Source organism: Podarcis tiliguerta (genome assembly GCF_965153285.1).
Source record: "Podarcis tiliguerta genome assembly, chromosome: 17".
In the NCBI taxonomy this organism is placed as follows: domain Eukaryota; kingdom Metazoa; phylum Chordata; class Lepidosauria; order Squamata; family Lacertidae; genus Podarcis; species Podarcis tiliguerta.
In genome coordinates, this window is record NC_139550.1 from 666,859 (window position 1) to 686,472 (window position 19,614).

At 42.3% G+C, this 19,614-nt stretch overlaps 1 protein-coding gene across 2 annotated transcripts in view; it reads left to right on the forward strand.

Moving 5' to 3' along the window:
• Positions 1-19,614, forward strand: part of STXBP5L (syntaxin binding protein 5L) — a 62,366-nt gene that overhangs the window by 9,365 nt on the left and 33,387 nt on the right. For both annotated transcript variants that reach the window (XM_083419537.1, XM_083419538.1), the window contains exons 2-12: positions 1,006-1,103; positions 3,384-3,465; positions 5,957-6,057; positions 10,105-10,239; positions 10,871-10,934; positions 11,817-11,900; positions 13,819-13,942; positions 15,525-15,603; positions 16,221-16,375; positions 18,065-18,137; positions 18,849-18,996. In XM_083419537.1, coding sequence (XP_083275663.1) covers positions 1,006-1,103; positions 3,384-3,465; positions 5,957-6,057; positions 10,105-10,239; positions 10,871-10,934; positions 11,817-11,900; positions 13,819-13,942; positions 15,525-15,603; positions 16,221-16,375; positions 18,065-18,137; positions 18,849-18,996 — 1,143 coding nt within the window. The remainder of the gene's footprint in view (positions 1-1,005; positions 1,104-3,383; positions 3,466-5,956; positions 6,058-10,104; positions 10,240-10,870; positions 10,935-11,816; positions 11,901-13,818; positions 13,943-15,524; positions 15,604-16,220; positions 16,376-18,064; positions 18,138-18,848; positions 18,997-19,614) is intronic.

Genomic DNA, 19,614 nt, shown 5'->3' on the forward strand with positions numbered 1-19,614 from the left:
ACTTATAAGTGCACCTGTTGTTGTTGTTTTTAGCAGGACAAGGAGGGCCTGGCCTGGCCCGGGAACCTTTGGATCCCAATCTCCTGTATTCTCACTGGCATCATGAGATTGCATTGGGACCAATCCTGCAACTCACCTTTTGCTGCAGCTGCCATGAGCAGTAGGGCTGCAAATGCAGCAGTGCCTCCAATCTGCTCCACAAAACCCCACCTACATGGAGGTGAAGTTAGGCTTGCGCCCGTAGTCTACTTCATCGGATGTGTGAAGTGTAACCCTGAATTTGCAAGCATATGCCCACTGGGGGGGTGGGAGATGTAGAGCAGGCTTCCTCAAACTTGGCCCACCAGATGTTTTGAGACTACAATTCCCATCATCCCTGACCACTGGTCCTGCTAGCTAGGGATCACAGGAGAACAGCCTTCTCAGTGGTGGCTCCCAATTTATGGAAACTCCCCAGGGATGCACCACTACTGTGTATTGTTAGGTGCTGGGCAAATGCATTCTTGTTCCCCCAGGCTTTTGGAACTTATTTTTTGTTTATCTTCTGGAGTTGAGTCGATTCTGTTCTTTTCTATATGCTACTGATGTATTCTGGCTTGTATTATTATTGCTTTTCCACTTTTAAAATGTTACTTGTAAGTTGCTTTGAGTTCTCTTTTCTGAAAATAACGATAATAGCAATAATAATTTCTTCAGACTCCGCTGCCACAGGTTGTACTTTACCTTAATTTATCTGTATTTCCTTTTGAACTGAGATACAAAAGGAGCTTCTATATTAGGGTATGATAATATTTATGTAGACGTGTATATACATTATTATTAAATATTAGAATTTGCCTAGTTCATTTGTTAAAGAATATAATTAATTTGTTAAAAGATCTACATTCAGTTGACAGCCTATTAATTAGTTTGGTTATCCAGAGCTTTGTTTGCTCCAGAAATAATACTTAATGATACTGTAAAGCAACTACTCTACATCAGCTGAGTTTCTTTCTTCTTTTGCAGACAGTTCGCCATGGGTTTCCTTATCTTCCCACTGCCTTAGCTTTTGACCCAGTTCAGAAGATTCTGGCTATAGGGACAAGAACAGGTGCTATTCGAATGTATCCTTTGCTAGTATACCAAACAGTATGATTTGCAGCATAACGTACATTTTACAACCTGCGCTTTTAGCTTGTTTTCCTGCGTTTGTACATTCCAACAGGGGAACAGGAGGAGGATGGCATGGGGAGGGGGCTGAGACAGGAGGGGAGGCAAGGGCTTCCATCTCCCAGTTGCTTTGGATGGTGAAGCATGTCTTCCCTCTCCGTTTGGGGAGCAGAGCAAAGGAATCCAGGGAGGGAGGACATCTGCACTGCCTCAATAAAGGCTGCTTCTTGCTCTCCTCTGAGGTTCTTCCCCCTACTTTTGCAAGCTCCAGATTAAAGCAGCATCAAACAGAGTCTTTTTTCTTCTTTTCTACCAGTCTTTGAAATGAGCAATATATCCATGTCAGCTCATTGTTCAACCTCTGGGTTCATCTCTGATGGATTGATTGAGAGATATAAAAACTCTCATCTTTCTCTCTCTCTCTCTTTCTGTCTGTCTCTCACACAAATAAACACTTAGATTGATGGTAAACTACCCCAAAAGTATGTTTGGCATGCATGCAGAGTGGTGATGGAATTTGGATTATTCATGAGCTTTTTATTGTCAATGGAGAAGGGAAGAGGAGGTCCTTGGGCGCAAACTCCTCCATCCCAAATGTTTGACTGGTATGAGAATGGTGGGAGAGATTTTTTTCATGGGTCAGACTGGGCCTCTTTTTAATTTCTTTTTTATTTAAAGTACAGTGGTACCTTGGTTCCCAAATAGCTTAGTTGTCAAACAAATTGGCTCCCGAATGCCGAGAACCTGGAAGTAAATGTTCTGGTTTGCAAATGTTTTTTTGGAAGCCAAACATCTGATGTGGCTTCCACAACTTCCGCGGCTTCCGCTTGAGTGCAGGATGCTCCTGCAGCCATTCAGAAGAAAAGCTTTTGGTTTTCGAATGGTTTTGTGAGTCAAATGAACTCCCGGAACAGATTGTGTTCAAGAACCAAGGCACCACTGTATCTGAAAATTTGATATGGGCTTATGTATGTAGCAGAAACCCCCCCCCCTCAATGTAATGTAATGCACATATGAATCACCTTAGGCACTATATTCCACCAGCACCCCAACCGAGCTTCTGTTTTGCACAAAAGAATACTGTCTCAAGATGACCTTGATAAAGAGAAGCAGTAAATGCCACATACAGAAAGTTCTCCCTCTGCAGATAAGCAAGTTAGAACTGCTAGGTATCTTGAAAATTCAGGGTCTCTTAGAGCAGTATTTCCTAACCTTGGGTCTCCAGCTGGTTTTGGACTATCATTCCCATCATCCATAGTTAGCAAGACCAGTGATCAGGGATGATGGGGAGTTCAAAAACAGCTGAAGACCAAAGGTAGGGAAACACTGTCCTAGAGCAAAGAAAAATGCAATTTCTCACTTTATTCCAAAGACAACTACTAGGCCAGCCTTGTCGTTAAAATATTCCATGTTATGATGCTATGCAATTACGTACCAACTCCACTATATATTTTATATTCTGTGTTTTGAATTAATTCCTAAATTAGTAAAGAAAATAACTTTTCACTAGTCTTGTTTTAGAATTTGTCTTTCTAAGTAATCTCTGTGTGCCTTATGCTCCAATAAGGAAACATTTGGAGGAGGCAGCTGCACTGGGAAACCAATCCATTTAAGTACAACAAAGCCTGTGACTTCAAAGTATAGGAGTGTACATTAGGGAAATCTCACACGGGGCTTAATCTGCCCCAGGGAGACAGTGGAAGGAAAACTGTAAAATTAATGCTAATTAAACACACCTGGAAAAGGACAGAGCTTAAAAGTGTTTAGTTTGTTTGTTTGTTTGTTTGTTAAATTTCTACACTGCCCCTCATCCCAGGGCGGTTTACAATATAAGAACAGAAGAATACATAACATAGTAACAAACGAAAACAATACTTCTCAGCTTAAAAGGCCATATCTTGTTTAATTAGCCAAAGACTAATTAAATATAGCAAGGACAGGTGTGTCTTCAGGCCACCGCACAAAATCAGCTTTTGTTGTCCTACCATTTGTCCCTGGACTATAAGAATATAACTAAATAAAGTGTATTAACTTCCACAAATATCAAGGCCTTCGCCAATGCAACATACTGTAGTACCAAACATGCCCACATCGCATACTTCAGTCACACCTCCAGCACCTATCTGTATTAGACAGTGCCAGTTAAAAATGGTTAACTGTGTTTTATTTTGTTTTGCTTTTATTTCAGCTATCAAAAACTGGATTAACTGATCCTTAACTTTGACTCTAAACAGATTGGGCAGACCGGGTGTTGATTGTTATTGCCAACACGAAGGTGACGCTGCAGTTCTGCAGCTTCAGTTTTTGATCAATGAGGTAAGGTTATATTTACAAAAATGCAGATGTTTATTTAAACATGAGCAAAGTTATGTGTTCAAGTTTTTTTTCTTTTTAAGGGGGCATCTGTGGGTGGAATTCCCAGTTTGAAAAAGCAAGTTTCCAGCATTTGTAGAATCTGAGATAAAAGGCAATACATGGAAGCACGCCACTTTTGTGTGTGAGAAACCAGCCCCAGCCTCCTCTTACCTCTCAGTGCTTTTGACCAATGAGTGCAGCCATAGAAATGATTCACATTTAGGATGTGATTAGGCCAAGAGAAAGTTAGAGTGAAACACTGATTGTTTAGACCAGTGGTTGCCTACCTTTTGGGGTCCAGGGCCACATTTGGAATTTTGAGAAGCTGCCGAGGGCACCAGAAACTGGCTGCCACCAGGGGTGGAACATAAGAAGCTGCCTATCTAGGTAAGTGGCAGTAAATCTTTGGGGCCTCAGGCAAAGGTTCTGCAAGCAACATGAACATTACTAGGTATGGAGTTGAAATTCAGAACCTCCAAGGCACCTTTTTCAGAAATGCTGTCACAAGAAACTGCTTATTGCCAAGTCAGACCATTGAGTCATCTAGGCGGCTATTGTCTACTGCAGCCTCTCTCAACCTTGGGTATCCAGATGTTGCTGGACCATAACTCCCATCACCCCTAGCTAGCAGGGATGATGGGAGTTGTGGTCCAACAACATCTGGATACCCAAGGTTGAGAGAGGCTGGTCTACTAACTGGCAGCTTTCCAGGATTTCAGGCGCGAGACATTCCCAGCCTTACCTACATTGGTTTCCAGTATGTTTCCAAGCACAATTCAAAGTGTTGGTGCTGACCTTTAAAGCCCTAAATGGCCTTGGTCCAGTATACCTGAAGGAGCATCTCCACCCCCTTCGTTCTTCCCGGACACTGAGGTCCAGCTCCGAGGGCCTTCTGGTGGTTCCCTCCCTGCGAGAAGTCAAGTTACAGGAAACTGGGCAGAGGGCCTTTTCGGATGCCCTCCTATCATATGTCAAGGAAATAAACAACTATCTGACTTTTAGAAGACATCTGAAGGCAGCCCTCTTTAGGGAAGCTTTTAATGTTTGATGTTTTATTGTGTTTTTAATGTTCTGTTGGGAGCCACTCAGAGTGGCTGGGGAAACCCAGCGAGATGGGCAGGGTAGTAATAATAATAATGATAATAATGATGATGATGATGATGATAATATTTGTACCACGCCCATCTGGCTGGGTTTTCCCAGCCACTCTGGGTGGCTTCTAACAGAATTTTATTATTATTATTATTATTACCTGAAGATTGAACCTGTTGGACTAGATGACCCTCAGGATCCCTTCCAGTTCTACAATGTTATGATTCTGTGACATTTCACATGCAAACGTGCCGCCCCACTGCCCTTTCCACATAGCGGGCTAGTTAGACAGGTGGGGCTGAGGCATCTGGATGCATAGATGAGATGGTGGAGTTCAAAGGAGGGTGTTTGGATTTGTTGGAAACTCTGGAGCATTTCGGGGCAGGCTGATCTGTGCAAAAGGAACAGATGACACTTGAACTGAAATGGAACCAGACTCTTGGTGCTTACATATAAAAAAAAAAATAAAAGCACCAGAGCAGCTTTTGAACTAACCCCTGAAGGAAAGCACACACAGGACCTGGAGATCATCCAAGATGAAGGTGAAAGTGTTCCAGATCTTCCAGATGGCAACGTGATAGAATACCAATGGGCTACTGTTGTCCCTGGATACAAGCTCTCTAGGAAGAACAAAGAGGACTGTGTGATACAGATCTGCGCTGTGGCCACCTGCCACTTTGAGATTGCCCAGGATCTTTTATTCCCCATTCTGTCTTGGTGGAGAAGTCATAGCCCCCCCTCGAAAACACAAAGTGCAAAATAGGTTCTAAAGGGCAGGTAGATGCAGAGATCAGGTGGCAATTAATCCCAGAACAGCCCATCACCCAACTTCAGAAGGTTTCCCTGATGGATGTGAATGGCTAGACAGAGCAGCTTGCCAGTCAGGAGCCACCTGAGCTCAAATCCTTTAAAGCTGGAATGTAGTTAACAGTCCTTTGTCACAGACTTTGGAGCTCCCTCGCCAGAGAAGCTAGACTGGCCTCCTCCTCATTGTACTTCCTCAGGCAGGTGAAGGCGTTTCCGTGCGCTGCTCTGGTTCGCCAGAAGCAGCTTAGTCCTGCTGGCCACATGACCCGGAAGCTGTCTGCGGACAAACGCTGGCTCCCTTGGCCAACAGAGTGAGATGAGCGCTGCAACCCCAGAGTCATCTGCAACTGGACGGGTCAGGGGTACCTTTTCCTTTAAGCTGGCAAAAGGAGAAACTGAAGGTGTACTTTGGGCTGGCAGAAAAACTGTCACAAGCAATAGGATCTTGTTGTTCAAATGCAACTTCAAAAATTACTAGAACCCATCCACTTCTCCATAATGTCTGCAAGATTAAATCAACACTTGACACGCTTTTTTTCTGTCGTTATTATAGGGTGCTTTGGTCAGTGCAAGTTCAGATGACATGCTCCACTTGTGGAATCTAAGGCAGAAACGGCCAGCGATTCTTCATTCACTGAAATTTAACAGAGAAAGGTAAGGCATAACAAATTCTCACATTTAGTTCCACAGATTTTGCTGTTGTATATTCTCTTAGTATCTGAAACCTACTTAAACTATGTTTATGCAGTTAATTTTACAGTAGTTCCTGTATAGAGCTGAGACCAAGAGCAGCCACTGCTCCTCTTCTCTGACGCCATTTCTTTTTGTCATGGACCAGGTTAGGTGGGGGAGGGTTAGCATGCACTATAATATTTGGGTTTTGAAGTAGTTGTAATTGCCAGGTTAAATTATACTTGTAGTAATAATAATAATAATAATAAATTTTATTTATATCCCGCCCTCCCCAGCCGAAGCCGGGCTCAGGGCGGCTAACAACAATAAAACAGTACAAACAACACTCTAAAATCATTCATTATAAAATTAATTAATTCAAGCCACTGGCAACCATTGGGCCAGAGCTCTGCGAAGATTGCCGATGGAGGGAGTCAGGCTGTGCCCTGGCGAAAGGCCTGGTGGAACAGTTCTGTCTTGCAGGCCCTGCGGAAAGATGTTAAGTCCCGCAGGGCCCTGGTCTCTTGTGACAGAGTGTTCCACCAGATCGGAGCCACGGCCGAAAAAGCCCTGGCTCTAGTTGAGGCCAGCCTAACTTCTCTGTGGCCTGGGACCTTCAAGATGTTTTTAGGATGTATGAACATTTTTTTCCTACTGAGAAATCAGCTGGATTTCCAGTTTCAAAAGATAAATGATAGGGAGCGGAGCCATGGGTGTAGCCAGGGGGGGCAGGGAGGGGCAGCTGCCCCCCCATCAATAAATATACATAGCAAACTGAGGTTCTATCCCCCTAACAAAAGGCCTGCCCCCCTCACAAAAATCCTGGCCACACCAATGACTGGGAGCTGCATAATTCTTTCTCCTGCCCCTGCTGTTTGTCCTCACAAAATCACCCCTACCCTGAATAGCTTTTCTCTCCACAGGGGGAAAGATGTAGGGACTGGTAAAGCGAGGATTAAGCCCCCACACCTGCTCCTGCTGCTCTTCCACCTTCATTTGCTGCCTCTCATATTGCTTTGTAGTGTTGAAAAAAGCCAGCACATAAGTGACACATAAACAGTTTCCGTCACCCACGTATTGTCTAGTTGTTGCCCCGTGATTTGCACTGTGAGAGAAAGGAAAAGGCAGGTGGTTCTTTAAAACTCACAGCTGCTAGAAAATAAAGAAATGGTGTATGGAATCCTGCTTCCTCTCCTTTTAGTAGTCAGAATCTGATTTAAAATGCCCTTTCATCAACAGCATTTTATTATTGCTTAAATTTCACCCGGGTATCCTTTGTAACAGACTTTAAAATGTATTCTTAATTTTGGTAGCACTGTCTGTTTCATGTACCTAAAATTACAATTAGGGCTCAATTCACACTTTCACTTGTCCCCTATTTTGATCGGATTGTACACCAATTAATTCCCTGGTTCAGAGAGCTTTTCTCATTATTCCACAGTGTACCTTGTGAAAATTCAATCTTACCTGCTGAATTGAAGCCTGATTAAGCAAATTCTCTCTTTGGATTTTCCATGCATCTGATAAGATCTGATTCAGCAGGTAAGATCCAATTTTCACAAGCCCCAGCCGCAAAATAGTGAGAAAAGCTTGATGCACAATACAGTGAAAAAGGAGGTCAAGCAAAAGTGTGGATGAGCCCTTAGTGTAATCCAGCATGGTTTCATTTCAGAAATCTCTCCTATTACCTTGCAGTAACAAGATTTAAGTCTTTCTGAAAGTAAAGCTCACATCTCTGGATAAAGGCACATGTGTACTTGCAAATCGAGGGCCATCAACCCAAATGACTTTATCATGAAATGAACTCAAAGCTCAGTGTTAAGCAAGGGGAGAAATTCCCCACGGATCAGTTCTGTTGGTGGCAAGGGAAAAAATGTAGGTATAAAAGGACAATTCACAGGATACCAAGATCCAGGTTTGGGGCAAATACTCTTTGCTGAGAGAACCCTAGCAGAGATTTAAAATCACAAAACATGCAGGAAAGTAAAGCATGGAAATATATGCTGTTAAAATTTTAAAATATGTGCCCTTGTGAGTTCCTTCCAAAATTTCCATTTTGCCCGAGCATAGAAAAAGACCACACCTTTGGTAAGTTAACAATATGCTTTACTGTACTTGCCAAAGATCTTTCCAACTTTCTCAAGATCAGATTCGTGTGCTTCAGAACAGGTTGCACAGACAGTAAAATTTAGCTGTTACAAAGTGGTGAAAGTTCTTAAAGTATGGATATAGGAACTCAAGACTGAGTGGCTGGTGAGAGCCATGCGGTCCGAGCTTGGAGCAACCAGGTCCACATCCTCACACACTAAGCTCCTCAGGTAGATTGGGGAAACAAAGACTTGCTTACCTAGTCCCTCTCCAGGTGAGCTAAGCCTTTCAGGACAACTTACTCTATGGTCTTAACTCCTTCATGCATTAATTAGAACTTAAACACGTTGGTTATATGAGGCTGGTTATCCCACAAGTTCAGTGAATGCGACTGAGAGGGAAGGTAGACATATTGATGGCAGCCTCATATGTATCTGCATTGGGTTGCTATCATGGTTGCCCTATAAAGCAATGTTTGGGGTGATTAAATAATGAAAAATGGAGCATCAGTGTGCAGGGTCAAGATGCTGAACTAGCCCCCATCTGTGACTTTCATCACTGAATTGCTGGGGCTCATAGTCTGAAAAATAAATCGCACTGAGTGGGGGGGGGGGACTGGTGGAGAGATGGAGTTTTCAAACTAGGGAACGGTTCCACCCTGCTCATTGCTGCTTGCTTTATTGGAAATTAGCACAATCCCTTGTCATATCTATTTTGCCCCAAGTATTATGTGATGGGCACAAGGCAGCAATTGGATACTGGAGTCGTAGGCAAATTCACTTTGCAGAAATATGACCCAGGCCCAATTCTGCAGATTTAATTTTTTTAATTTTTCCCTCAGTGCTAAGCAGGAATTTGTCACATACGAAAGTACATAAGGGCATCCTACATTCCATGCTCATTTGTCCTTAATTGTTCAGCAGTTCGTGCCACACATTTTTTAAAATAATGTTTTCATTAATCTGGGCAAGTTCTTCTCTGAAGCTCAGTAATGATGATGAGCTTCTGTGCCTGTAGCAGGCTCCCTCCCACACAACCCATTTTCTGCTCATTCTGACTTGGGTTACCAAGGCAATGAATTATTGCACATAAACAGAATCTCAAAGGAGGATAAAGTTTCTCGCCTGCAAGTTTCTCATGGTGCATGAAGCATTGTGCTGGCCAGCGCCTCTGACGCGCCAGTGACCCACCTTTAATTGCTAACTGCATGGTGAGAGTGGCAGTGCTGCTATTGATATGCCAGCTTTGTGGTTGTGGGCTGATGAAGGACACAAAGCATCAAGGGGGAAGGCCAAGCCATCTCAGCCTGCCCCCTTGCTGTTCCCATTGGCTGTGGAACCCCAGAGTGTCTGATTGAGAGAGCTCACTGCCATTCTCTCACGAGTTCAATTTTTAAATATATATAATTGCAATTTAAATGGTGTACAGGTGGAGTGTTGGCTGCTAATGCAATGATCAGTACTTTCTGTTAGGTCGGCCATAAAGAAAGCTGTCCTCATTTAAATTCTCTCGGTCTATTTTGCAGGATTATTGTAAAGAATAAGATGTGGAAAAACCTGAGCTCCTTGGAGAATGGGTACAATTAAACAATGGCACAACTCTAACTACTCTTTAAGTTGCCCTTCCCCTTCTCTAGCTTGCCATTTTCCTCCTTTGAAGTCTGCTCTTCCCAAAGGAGCTATTAAGTGCATACTATTAAACACATTAGTGTGTAATGTACAGTGAGCAGCCAAATGCAGATGTAGAACCTTCACCAAAATACTGAATAATTATTTACTCCTTACCAGGAGAGCTTGTCTAGAACGATAATCTCAATTTTTCCTATACATACTGGAAAAGCTCCAATTTAACTGCTGCAACCTGGTATGATTTGTGCATGTGAAAACAAACTGTTGTCACTGTATTTGTATCCATAACGTCATTGTATTTTTCCAAATACAGAATTACTTTCTGTCACTTACCATTCCAAAGCAAATGGCTCTATGTTGGAACAGAGAGAGGGAATACTCACATTGTGAACATTGAGTCGTTTATACTTTCTGGATACGTTATCATGTGGAACAAGGCCATAGAACTGTAAGTTTTTAATTCACCAGTTTTCTATTTGCTGGTGTTTTTCTGTTTTTTTTTTTATGAATACCAGTCTCTGTCTATTATATGTGCTGCCTTGAGGTATGTTTTTAATCTTCCTCACTCGCATCCATAAAAAGTATTTTCAACAAATGTATTTTCATGTGTCTATTTCCACCCCAAGAAAAATCTTCTGTTAATCTAGAATTAACAGAAATCAAGGACTTCCAAAAAAGATCTATGTTGACTTTGCACTGAATAATTATTGTTTGTATAAGAAACAAACATAGACTTAAAGGTAGGGAAATGCAGAACTTTGCTTTGCAGAAGCCAAGCTGATTCTTCCTTGACAAGGCTTATTCTTCTGTATGTTTAATGATTCTCTCTTTTAATAATGTTTTCCACCAATTTGCTCATGACAGCTCCCCACCCTCTTTTAATTCATTGCCTTCTGTCAACGAGGCTGATTTTGAGTATAATCGCCACTTTCCACCCACAGTTAGGATTATACTCAGTTCAGTTATATCACAATATCCACAACATTTGGGGCGACTTCCTTTAATATTGCCCATTTGGCCTACAAGGTAAAAAAAATCCATTTTACTCAGTTTTTCATAGTGTTGGTTTTGATTTGCAGATCCACAAAGACTCACCCTGGCCCCGTGGTGCACCTAAGCGATAGCCCAAGAGATGAAGGGAAAGTGAGTAAGAGGAACTACAGTATTTTACTTTTGTCACTCCAACCCTTTTCCTCCAGGGAATAGCCTTATGTAAGAATTGTTGAACTACTACCCCCTGGTTCACAAACTACAACATAGTGAGACTTCACAAGCGTCTGGACTCCTGGAGAGGAGTTTGCAGCCGCTTTGCTTCTCCCTTCCCCCACTTTGCTTCCTTTTTGATACTACCCCAGACTGAACTAAGTCAGAGGGCTCATCCCACTTTGCTGTCACATGCCTAGAAAACACAGCTCCATGCAGTTTTCAATTTGCCCTGCCACTTTCTCCAGGAAAAGCTACTCTTTACTGCTGAATCGGAGTAAACCTCAATCCATGGAGAACCCATTTGCTGTTTGTGCTGGTTCAGTGGTAAAGAGCGTTTTCCACCCCATGCAAAAACAGCAGAACAAGCAGAAGTGTGGTTGAGCCCAAAGTTTGACTAAGTGTTCTGTCCTAACCTGGGCTTGTGCTTAAGCGCTCTCTCCTCACTAACTGTAAGCTGTAGCTAAGAACACTCAAAGTTTGGCTTAGCATGATGTGCGAACCAGGCTATATGTAGTATACTATTATATACTAAGCAATGTGCTTCAACTGTCTTCTGTGAGACAAAAACATAATTTTATTTAACTGGAAGCATTTATTTACTTGTGGATTTTGTCTTGTGTATATTAGTGCTTGATAAAACTCGAGGTTTTTTTTTAAGTCAGTTAAATTTTTTGTGCTTATGAACTGACTGATTAGTTAGCCAATATAATATTACAGCATGATACAGTACAAATATTGATTCTAAACTGTGTAGTAAATCATAAGATAATTATAACTTGAAAACATAATTGTTTTGTTTTCTCCCCCCCCCCCCCTTAGCTGTTGATAGGCTATGAAAATGGGACTGTGGTATTCTGGGACTTGAGATCCAAAAGAGCAGATTTAAGACTATACTACGATGAGGTAAGCTATTTATATTTACTTTAAAAGCACAACCCAAATGTTTGGGTGTGTTGCAAAAATGCTATTAGTTAAAAGGGGTCCATTTTCAAAAATGTGTACCGTTACTGTAGTTGTGTCAGGGGGTCTAAGTAGATTTGGTTAAGATTTGGTTCTGTGTTGATTACTTCCTGTATGAATGACTGCTTGAATTGTTGTGAATTTATATATTAAAAAGCTTATACAGGCTTCTCAAAGGAAGGCAGTCATAACTTTCACTTTATTTGTATTGCCTTACTGATACCTGGCGTGCTCTGGTCCATGGGGTCACGAAGAGTCGGACACGACTAAACGACTAAACAACAGCTGATACTATTTAGGGACACTGGTGGCACTGTGGTCTAAACCACTGAGTCTCTTGGGCTTGCCGATCAGAAGGTCGGCGGTTCGAATCCCCGCGACAGGGTGAGCTCCCTTTGCTCTGTCCCAGCTCTGTCCCAGCTCCTGCCAACCTAGCAGTTCAAAAGCACGTCTGTGAAAGTAAATAAATAGGTACTGCTGCAGCAGGAAGGTAAGCAGCATTTCTGTGCGCTGCTCTGGTTTTGGTGTTCCATTGCGCCAGAAGCGGCTTAGTCATGCTGGCCCCATGACCCGGAAAAACTGTTGGTGGACAAACGCCAGCTCCCTTGGCCTGTAAAGCGAGATGAGCACTGCAACCCCAGAGTCGTCTGCGACTAGGCTTAACTGCCAGGGGTCCTTTACCTTTACTACCTGCTCATGTCTGGTCAGAATTAAAATTTTGGTAAGAACTTTCCCATCCCTAAGCAGTCTGGAGTCTTAAGGAGCACTTTTGCCTGTGTGACCCTGCCTGGCCTTTCAAGATCAGTGGTGAAGGCCATACCATTTGCCCTTCATTAGCAAAGGTTTGATGGGTGGGTACCAGGAGCTGGACCATGCTGAATTTCCTACCCAAGAGGTAAAGCAGGCTCCCTCCTCCCTGTTTTTAGTCGAGTGTGTCTTCCCCTTGTGCATTGTTCCGCTCTCTGGACACCACCACCCTGAGCTAATTTTGCGGGGGGGAGGAGAGAGGGGGAAATCCCATTGCATAAGCCAGGTTCCTTTCATAGGGCTTCAACTGATGAAATTCAGTGCATTGGGCTTCCACTGATAAGAGTTTCTGACTAAGCTTGAGGAAATGCTTTTTGACAGTAAGAGCTATTTGACTGTGGACACTCCTCCTTGGAGGCTTTTAAGCAGAGGTTGGATGGCCATCTCTCATGGATGCCTTGGCTGAGATTCCTGCATTGCAGAGGGGTGGACTAGATGACTCTCGGGGTCCCTTCCAACTCTACCATTCTATGATTCTATGGTGCTTTAGGTGAATCCTGCCTACGATGTTTATTTCCATGTAGGACACTTTAGACAATTAGTTTGAAAAGTGGACTACAGTCATACCTTGGAAGTCGAACAGAATCTGTTCCGGAAGTCCGTTCGACTTCCAAAACATTTGGAAACCAAAGCACGGCTTCTGAGTGGCTGCAGGAGCATCCTGCAGCCAATCGGAAGCTGCAGAAGTGCCGGATGTTCAGCTTCCGAAAATCATTCAAAAATCGGAACACTCACTTTCAGGTTTCGATCATTCGGGAGCCGATTTGTTCAGGAGCCAAGGCGTTTGAGATCCAAGGTACAACTGTATAAATAAAATAGTAATATGGAACTGATCTATATTAGCAGAATACTTGTGAAAAATGTTTCTTATAAGTAGCTTATTTTGTATCGTTTTGGTTTTATGTGTACATGTTCCCTAGAGCTAAATTATGGCATTTGGATGGTAAAATAGAGAGGATATTTTAAGCTTCTGTAATTCTAAGGTATAATGGTTTTATTGTCAGATATAGACTATTTTGCCTGTCATTGCTAATATTTTTTAATTGTTTTTTAGGCTATTCATTCTATTGGATGGCATAATGAAGGGAAGCAGTTTATGTGTAGTCATTCTGATGGCAGCTTGACTTTGTGGAATCTAAAAAGTCAAAGCAGACCTTTCCAGATAATTGTTCCACACGGTAAGTTATGGGGGGGCAGACACTAAACCCTAATTGGTCACACAGAACTGTGACCATAATCTTGAACTTCTAGAAAGTAGGTAAATAGTGTGCAGATTGTTTTCTTGGGGAAAGAAGCAATTTGCTGTACAGAATTGATTACCCTGATAATTCAATGAAATGCAATAGAAGGATTTCTACATTTGAAGTGGGATTTTCATTGCACCATTTACCTAATTTTATGTTGTAGCTGCTTCACCTAATCTCGATTGCCATTGTAAAGAATATGTCAGGGGAATGAATACCCCCACCATCTCTGAAAAGAGAGAAAATCTCCAGGGATGGGTCCCGTATGAGGTGCAGACTGCACCAGCTGTTCTTGGGATATATCCCAGCAGAGAACCATGCACCCTTCTTTTAGTCTAAATATTTGGGATAAATAGGTCAAGCTTTGCCTTCAAGGATGGAGAATTGCAGCAGTTTCTGAGTTCAGGCCACAGAAATTGGTTTATCAGCACCTATCTGTTCTTCTTAGCTCAGGACACCGCATCCATCTCTGGATGAACTGCCTGGCCTGGTTTCCTTTTGACCAGGTGTGGGGAACCTTTGGCCCTCCAGACGTTGTTGAACTACAACTCCTATCAGCCCAGCAAGCATGGCGATTGGCTAGGGATGAGAGTTGTAGTTCAGCAGCATACAGAGGGCCTAAGATTCCCCATATCTACAAGGTGTGACCGGAAAGTTCGGTGAATGGTCACAGAAATCGGACAGCGAGAAATATTCGAACATGCAACCAGCATTGGAAACCCACAAAATGCTCACAATAGTGTACAGAGATGAAGCTGTAACTCGAAAGAAAGTGTATGAGTGGTTTAAGTGTTTCCATGAAGGGTGGCAAACCATCGAAGATGACCCTCAGTCTGGCAGACCATTGATGAGCAGAACAGCAGCAAACTCATGAACAGAAATGAGTTCATGAGTTATTGATGTGGGATCAGCATTTGTCCATCCGAATGATGGCGGAAGAATTGCATATTCTGTGTGAAATCGTTACTGAGTTGTCCCACCCTCCATATTCTCCTGATCTGGCCCCACCGGATTTCTTTCTTTTTCCAAAACTGAAATCTGTACTGAAAGGGCACAGATTTTCCAACATTTCACACGTCCAAGCTGCTGTGACAAGGGAACAATGCAGTACAGAAAGAGGACTTCTCCAGAAGTTTCCAACAGTTCTATGAACTTTGTCAACGATGCACTGTATCAGAGGGGACCTACTTTGAAGGTCTGTAAGGCATGTATGTTCAAATATTTCTTGCTTTCCGATCTCTGTGACTGTTCACTGAACTTTCCGGTCACACCTTGTATTTTATATGTAAATGTTGCCTCCCACCGGACACCCATTCCAGGCAAAATCTGGCTCATTGAATGGTTGGAATCTACAGATAATCACGTGGAATGTTTTTTTTAATCCACAGTAGGTTATTGTTTCCACCCTGGTTCTTAAAGAATAACCCTGAATTTAATAGCCAGTACAAGCAGTTGTGATTTTTGCAAACGCCTTAAGGTAAAATAAATTTGCTATTTCTGTGTGAACTTTTAACAGGTAAGATTCAACGAGATGGGAAAAAAGTTGAATCTTGCAAACCAATTCTTAAAGTAGAATACAAGACCTGTAAAAATAGGTAAGTAGGGTTTTCCCCCCACATTGCCCTTTACTGTGCTGGAAGCTTGATCACATTAGTAGCTGTGCTGAACCTCCCATACATGCTGTTTCTGGAACACAGAGACTGGCAGAATGCTGTAGGTTCCATGTCCACTCTCAGAAAAACAACACCACACATTCCCAGCTAGACTCTGCCCCGTTTTAAAACATAGGTCTAGGGAACCTCTTTAAAGCCTATGAATGTGCTGTGGACATCCCCTTCGTACCTTCTGGAATAGTTGTCCTAAAAGTTTCTGTCTTGCAGGCCTTAAGGCGGAGGGCCCCTAGCCTCACCTCCCAGCATATTTCCACATGAAAGTGCTAGAAAATAATTTGCTTGAAGCAGAGCTGCTAAAAACAGCAGGCAGTCCTGGGATAAATGGACCGGTGGCCTGACTTGTATCAGGCAGCTTCATAATTAAATCTTTTCGCGACTCAGTTCCAGAACCCTATAAAGATCAGTGTGAGCCCTTAGAATTTAATCACAATTTACATACAGACAGAATTCCTTTTTTGCAACTTGCAAAAATATTTGGGCTGAAAGTCAGTGCAAAAATCTGAAACAATCATTTTTTTTTCCATTTCTTCCCAATATAGTGAGCCTTTTATCATTTTTTCTGGTGGACTTTCTTATGACAAACCTTGGAGAAGACCTAGTCTGACAATCATGCATGGAAAAGCAATTACAGTACTTGAAATGGATCATCCCATTGTCGACTTTTTAACTCTTTGTGAAACTCCGTACCCAAATGGTGAGCGTGTTTGTGTTACAATCTTAGCCAGAGGTCTGAAAGCAAGTAGGGACCTTGTACTCACAGTAAAGCTGAGAGACCAAAGATAGCAGGGTTGAAAAAAAATCCTCCAATAATTCCAGTCTCAAAGGTTCTGCCACCCACAGCTGGTCTAGGATTTTGCTGAGCCGCCAATTTTTGTGCCTTGTCTATGGGAATGTGTGGAGCAGAGAGTTTGTTCATACTAATATTGTCCAAAGTTACTGAAGTGTCCCTCAATTTAAGTGTGTGTATCAAATCTGATCTGTATGTGCCATAACAGCAGAGTTACCATAAAAAGTACTTCTGTGTAGTTTGGGCCACATGTGGCAGCGGGACAATGTAATATGCTTCCAATGTGGATTTTCTGGATTGCATGGTGAGTACCTAGGCGGCACCACAGTTCTTCAATGCCCCACATGAATAAAAGGTGCTCCAATGAAAACTGGTTGGTTGGCATCTGTCTGTCTCAGGAGACAATGGAAGAGTGGACCTTTGGGGATGAAGTTGGAGAGTTACAGCTCCTGCTGTGGCTCTAGAGACCGATATGGGAGAGACATGGTTTGTTGCAGCTGGGGCAGATAAAGCCATCCAATTGTGCCGATTCAGGTGTACCATGGTGTTTCTTCTTTCTGTACAGTCGTACCTTGGTGAACAGCTTAGTTCCCAAACGCCGCAAACCCAGAAGTGCGTGTTACGGTTTGCAAACTATTTTTGGAAGCCGAATGTCCGACTGGGCTTCCACGGCTTCCAATTGGCTGCAGGAACTTTGGTTTTTAAACATTTTGGAAGTCGAACGGGCTTCCAAGGTACGACTGTACTTCTTTCTGTACTCCTCCCAATGGTTATTCCTCCTCTGGTCACTGCTGCAGATACACAACTTGACTGTCTCCAAGCGCTGCAGTCGTCTGCAAGGGATTCCTACACTGCGGGGTTAATGTTGCCAGTCTTCACATCATGTTTGCAGACATCTTTGAAATGCAGAGTTGGTCTGCCAGTGGGCCTGGTGCCTGAAGCCAGCTCCCTGTAGAACATGTCTTTGGGGCCCTGACATCTTCCATTTTGTGGACATGGCCAAGCCGACATAGATATTGCTGAGACAGGAGCATGAACATGCTGGGAATTTGGGCTTGGGAGAGCACATTGTTGTCTGAGACTCTGTCCTGCCATGTGATGCCCCAAATCTTCCTGATACAGCACAAGTCAAAGGCATTGAGGCGTCACTCCTTGTCTTTATACTAAAGACAAATTTATAAGTTCATAACAATCAAGTTTACATCATCTCCCCATCAGTGTTCCAAACAGGCTTTTTCCTTTTTAAAAATCATTTTATTAATTTTTCCAAACCATAATTAACAACAGCATAAATTTCAACTCACGGTACAGCTCATAAGGCAGCTACATAACTTACAGTCCAATAGTTCCGTTCGCGTTTCCCACATCCATACCCTTTCTCTCCCTTTTCCCATTATAAATCTTCCCCTTTCCTTCACAGGGAAGTCTTATCCGCATCAGTAGGAATGTAGTTTAATAGCATTTGTTTCAGTTTGGAAAACCCTCTTCAGCTGTTCAGAACCCTGCCTAAAATCCTTCATTTTGTGAATATATATGATCTGGTTATTATTTAATGTCCTAGTTCACTAATATATGTGCTTAATTCTTGATTCTTAGAAGTGCAAGAACCCTACGCCGTAGTTGTACTATTGGAAAAAGATCTCATTGTCGTCGATCTGACTCAAAGCAAGTAAGTATATGGTCTGCAGGATGCTGCTACTCGTTTGAGTGAAGGTCAGCTTTATTTATTTATTTTATCCAAGCTTGGAAATATAGAATAACAAAGACAAGCCATCATGTGTTAAACAATAAACAGGCTCAGTTTCCATCTGTAATTGTGTAAAATCCATCTTTACGTAATTACATAAGCACATAATTTAGAGTCTCTTGCTGTGTAATCACTTTTTATGTGCCTTTCCGAAGCTTGTTGAGTTATTTGTTTTCCATTTTCCCATTTAAAGGGAGGTGGGAAGAAAATATTCTGGGATTAAAGTTCCAAATGATAAATGTACTGCTTTTATTACATATGTTTGTGACTGTTGTTTTTTCTATGGTTTTTTCCATAACTTTCTTGCTTATCCTACTCTCTTTAGTCTTGCCACCTCAGGTCTTTGCAAAGAATTGAAAGAGAATGAAGACCGGTCCCTCATTTTGTTGCGTTAACTTGGTTCCCGTCACTCTGATTAAATAGAGGCAAAACTGCCTTATAGTGGAATTTATGTTCAATTTATGTTCAATTTATCTTTTTAAAAGTTCTGATAAGCTGTCAATGATTTTTTTTTAAAAAAATTCCTCCCATAGATTGCCAGTATGTTTTATTTTAGTAAACTTTATGTATTACATAATTTTCTGCTTTAAAAGGTGAGCTAATGCAATCCCATAAAATATCTTTCTCAAATAGCTTTCCAATATTTGAAAATCCTTATCCCATGGACATTCATGAATCACCAGTTACCTGCACAGACTATTTTGCTGACTGTCCTCCCGATTTGATTCCTGTGCTATATTCCATAGGCGCTAAGCATAAGAAGCAAGGATACAGCAATAAGGTAAAAAGAGGAAAAGTTGGGTGCATTCTATTGAAGCAGAACTGTATATTTATTGGCACAGTCTTCTGTATAAAGCCTCCAGACTATACTGTCTGCTTTACAGTACAAGCTTTTAAAAATAAAACTTATTAGTTGATGATGTAATGCAGTTAGGAATGTGGCCAAGCAGGTTTCTTTTGAAAGCATCTTCCCAATGGTTTGTGCTTCTTCTTTGCTTGTTTTACTGGGTTGAAAGATAGAACACAGAGCATAGCTTCTCCCTCAAGTCTCAGGGGGATAGGAGGAACATATGAGAGAGAGAGAGAGAGAGAGAGAGAGCCCTCCTGGACGTACATAGGAACCACCCAATTTAGGGCTTAAAAGCAAGCACTGGAATCTGGCCCTAAAGCACAAAGACAGCAGCTATAGTTGAATGATGACCAAAGTTTATTTTTAGCTTTACCCCTCACACTTCCCAACAACCCTTAAGAAACTACAGTGCCCAGAATCCTTTGGGGGAGAGAGAATGAGTGTGCTTTAAAGCAGGGGTCAGCAAACTTTTTCAGGAGGGGGCCGGTCCACTTCCCCTCAGACCTTGTGGGGGGCCGGACTATATTTTGGAAAAAAAATATGAACGAA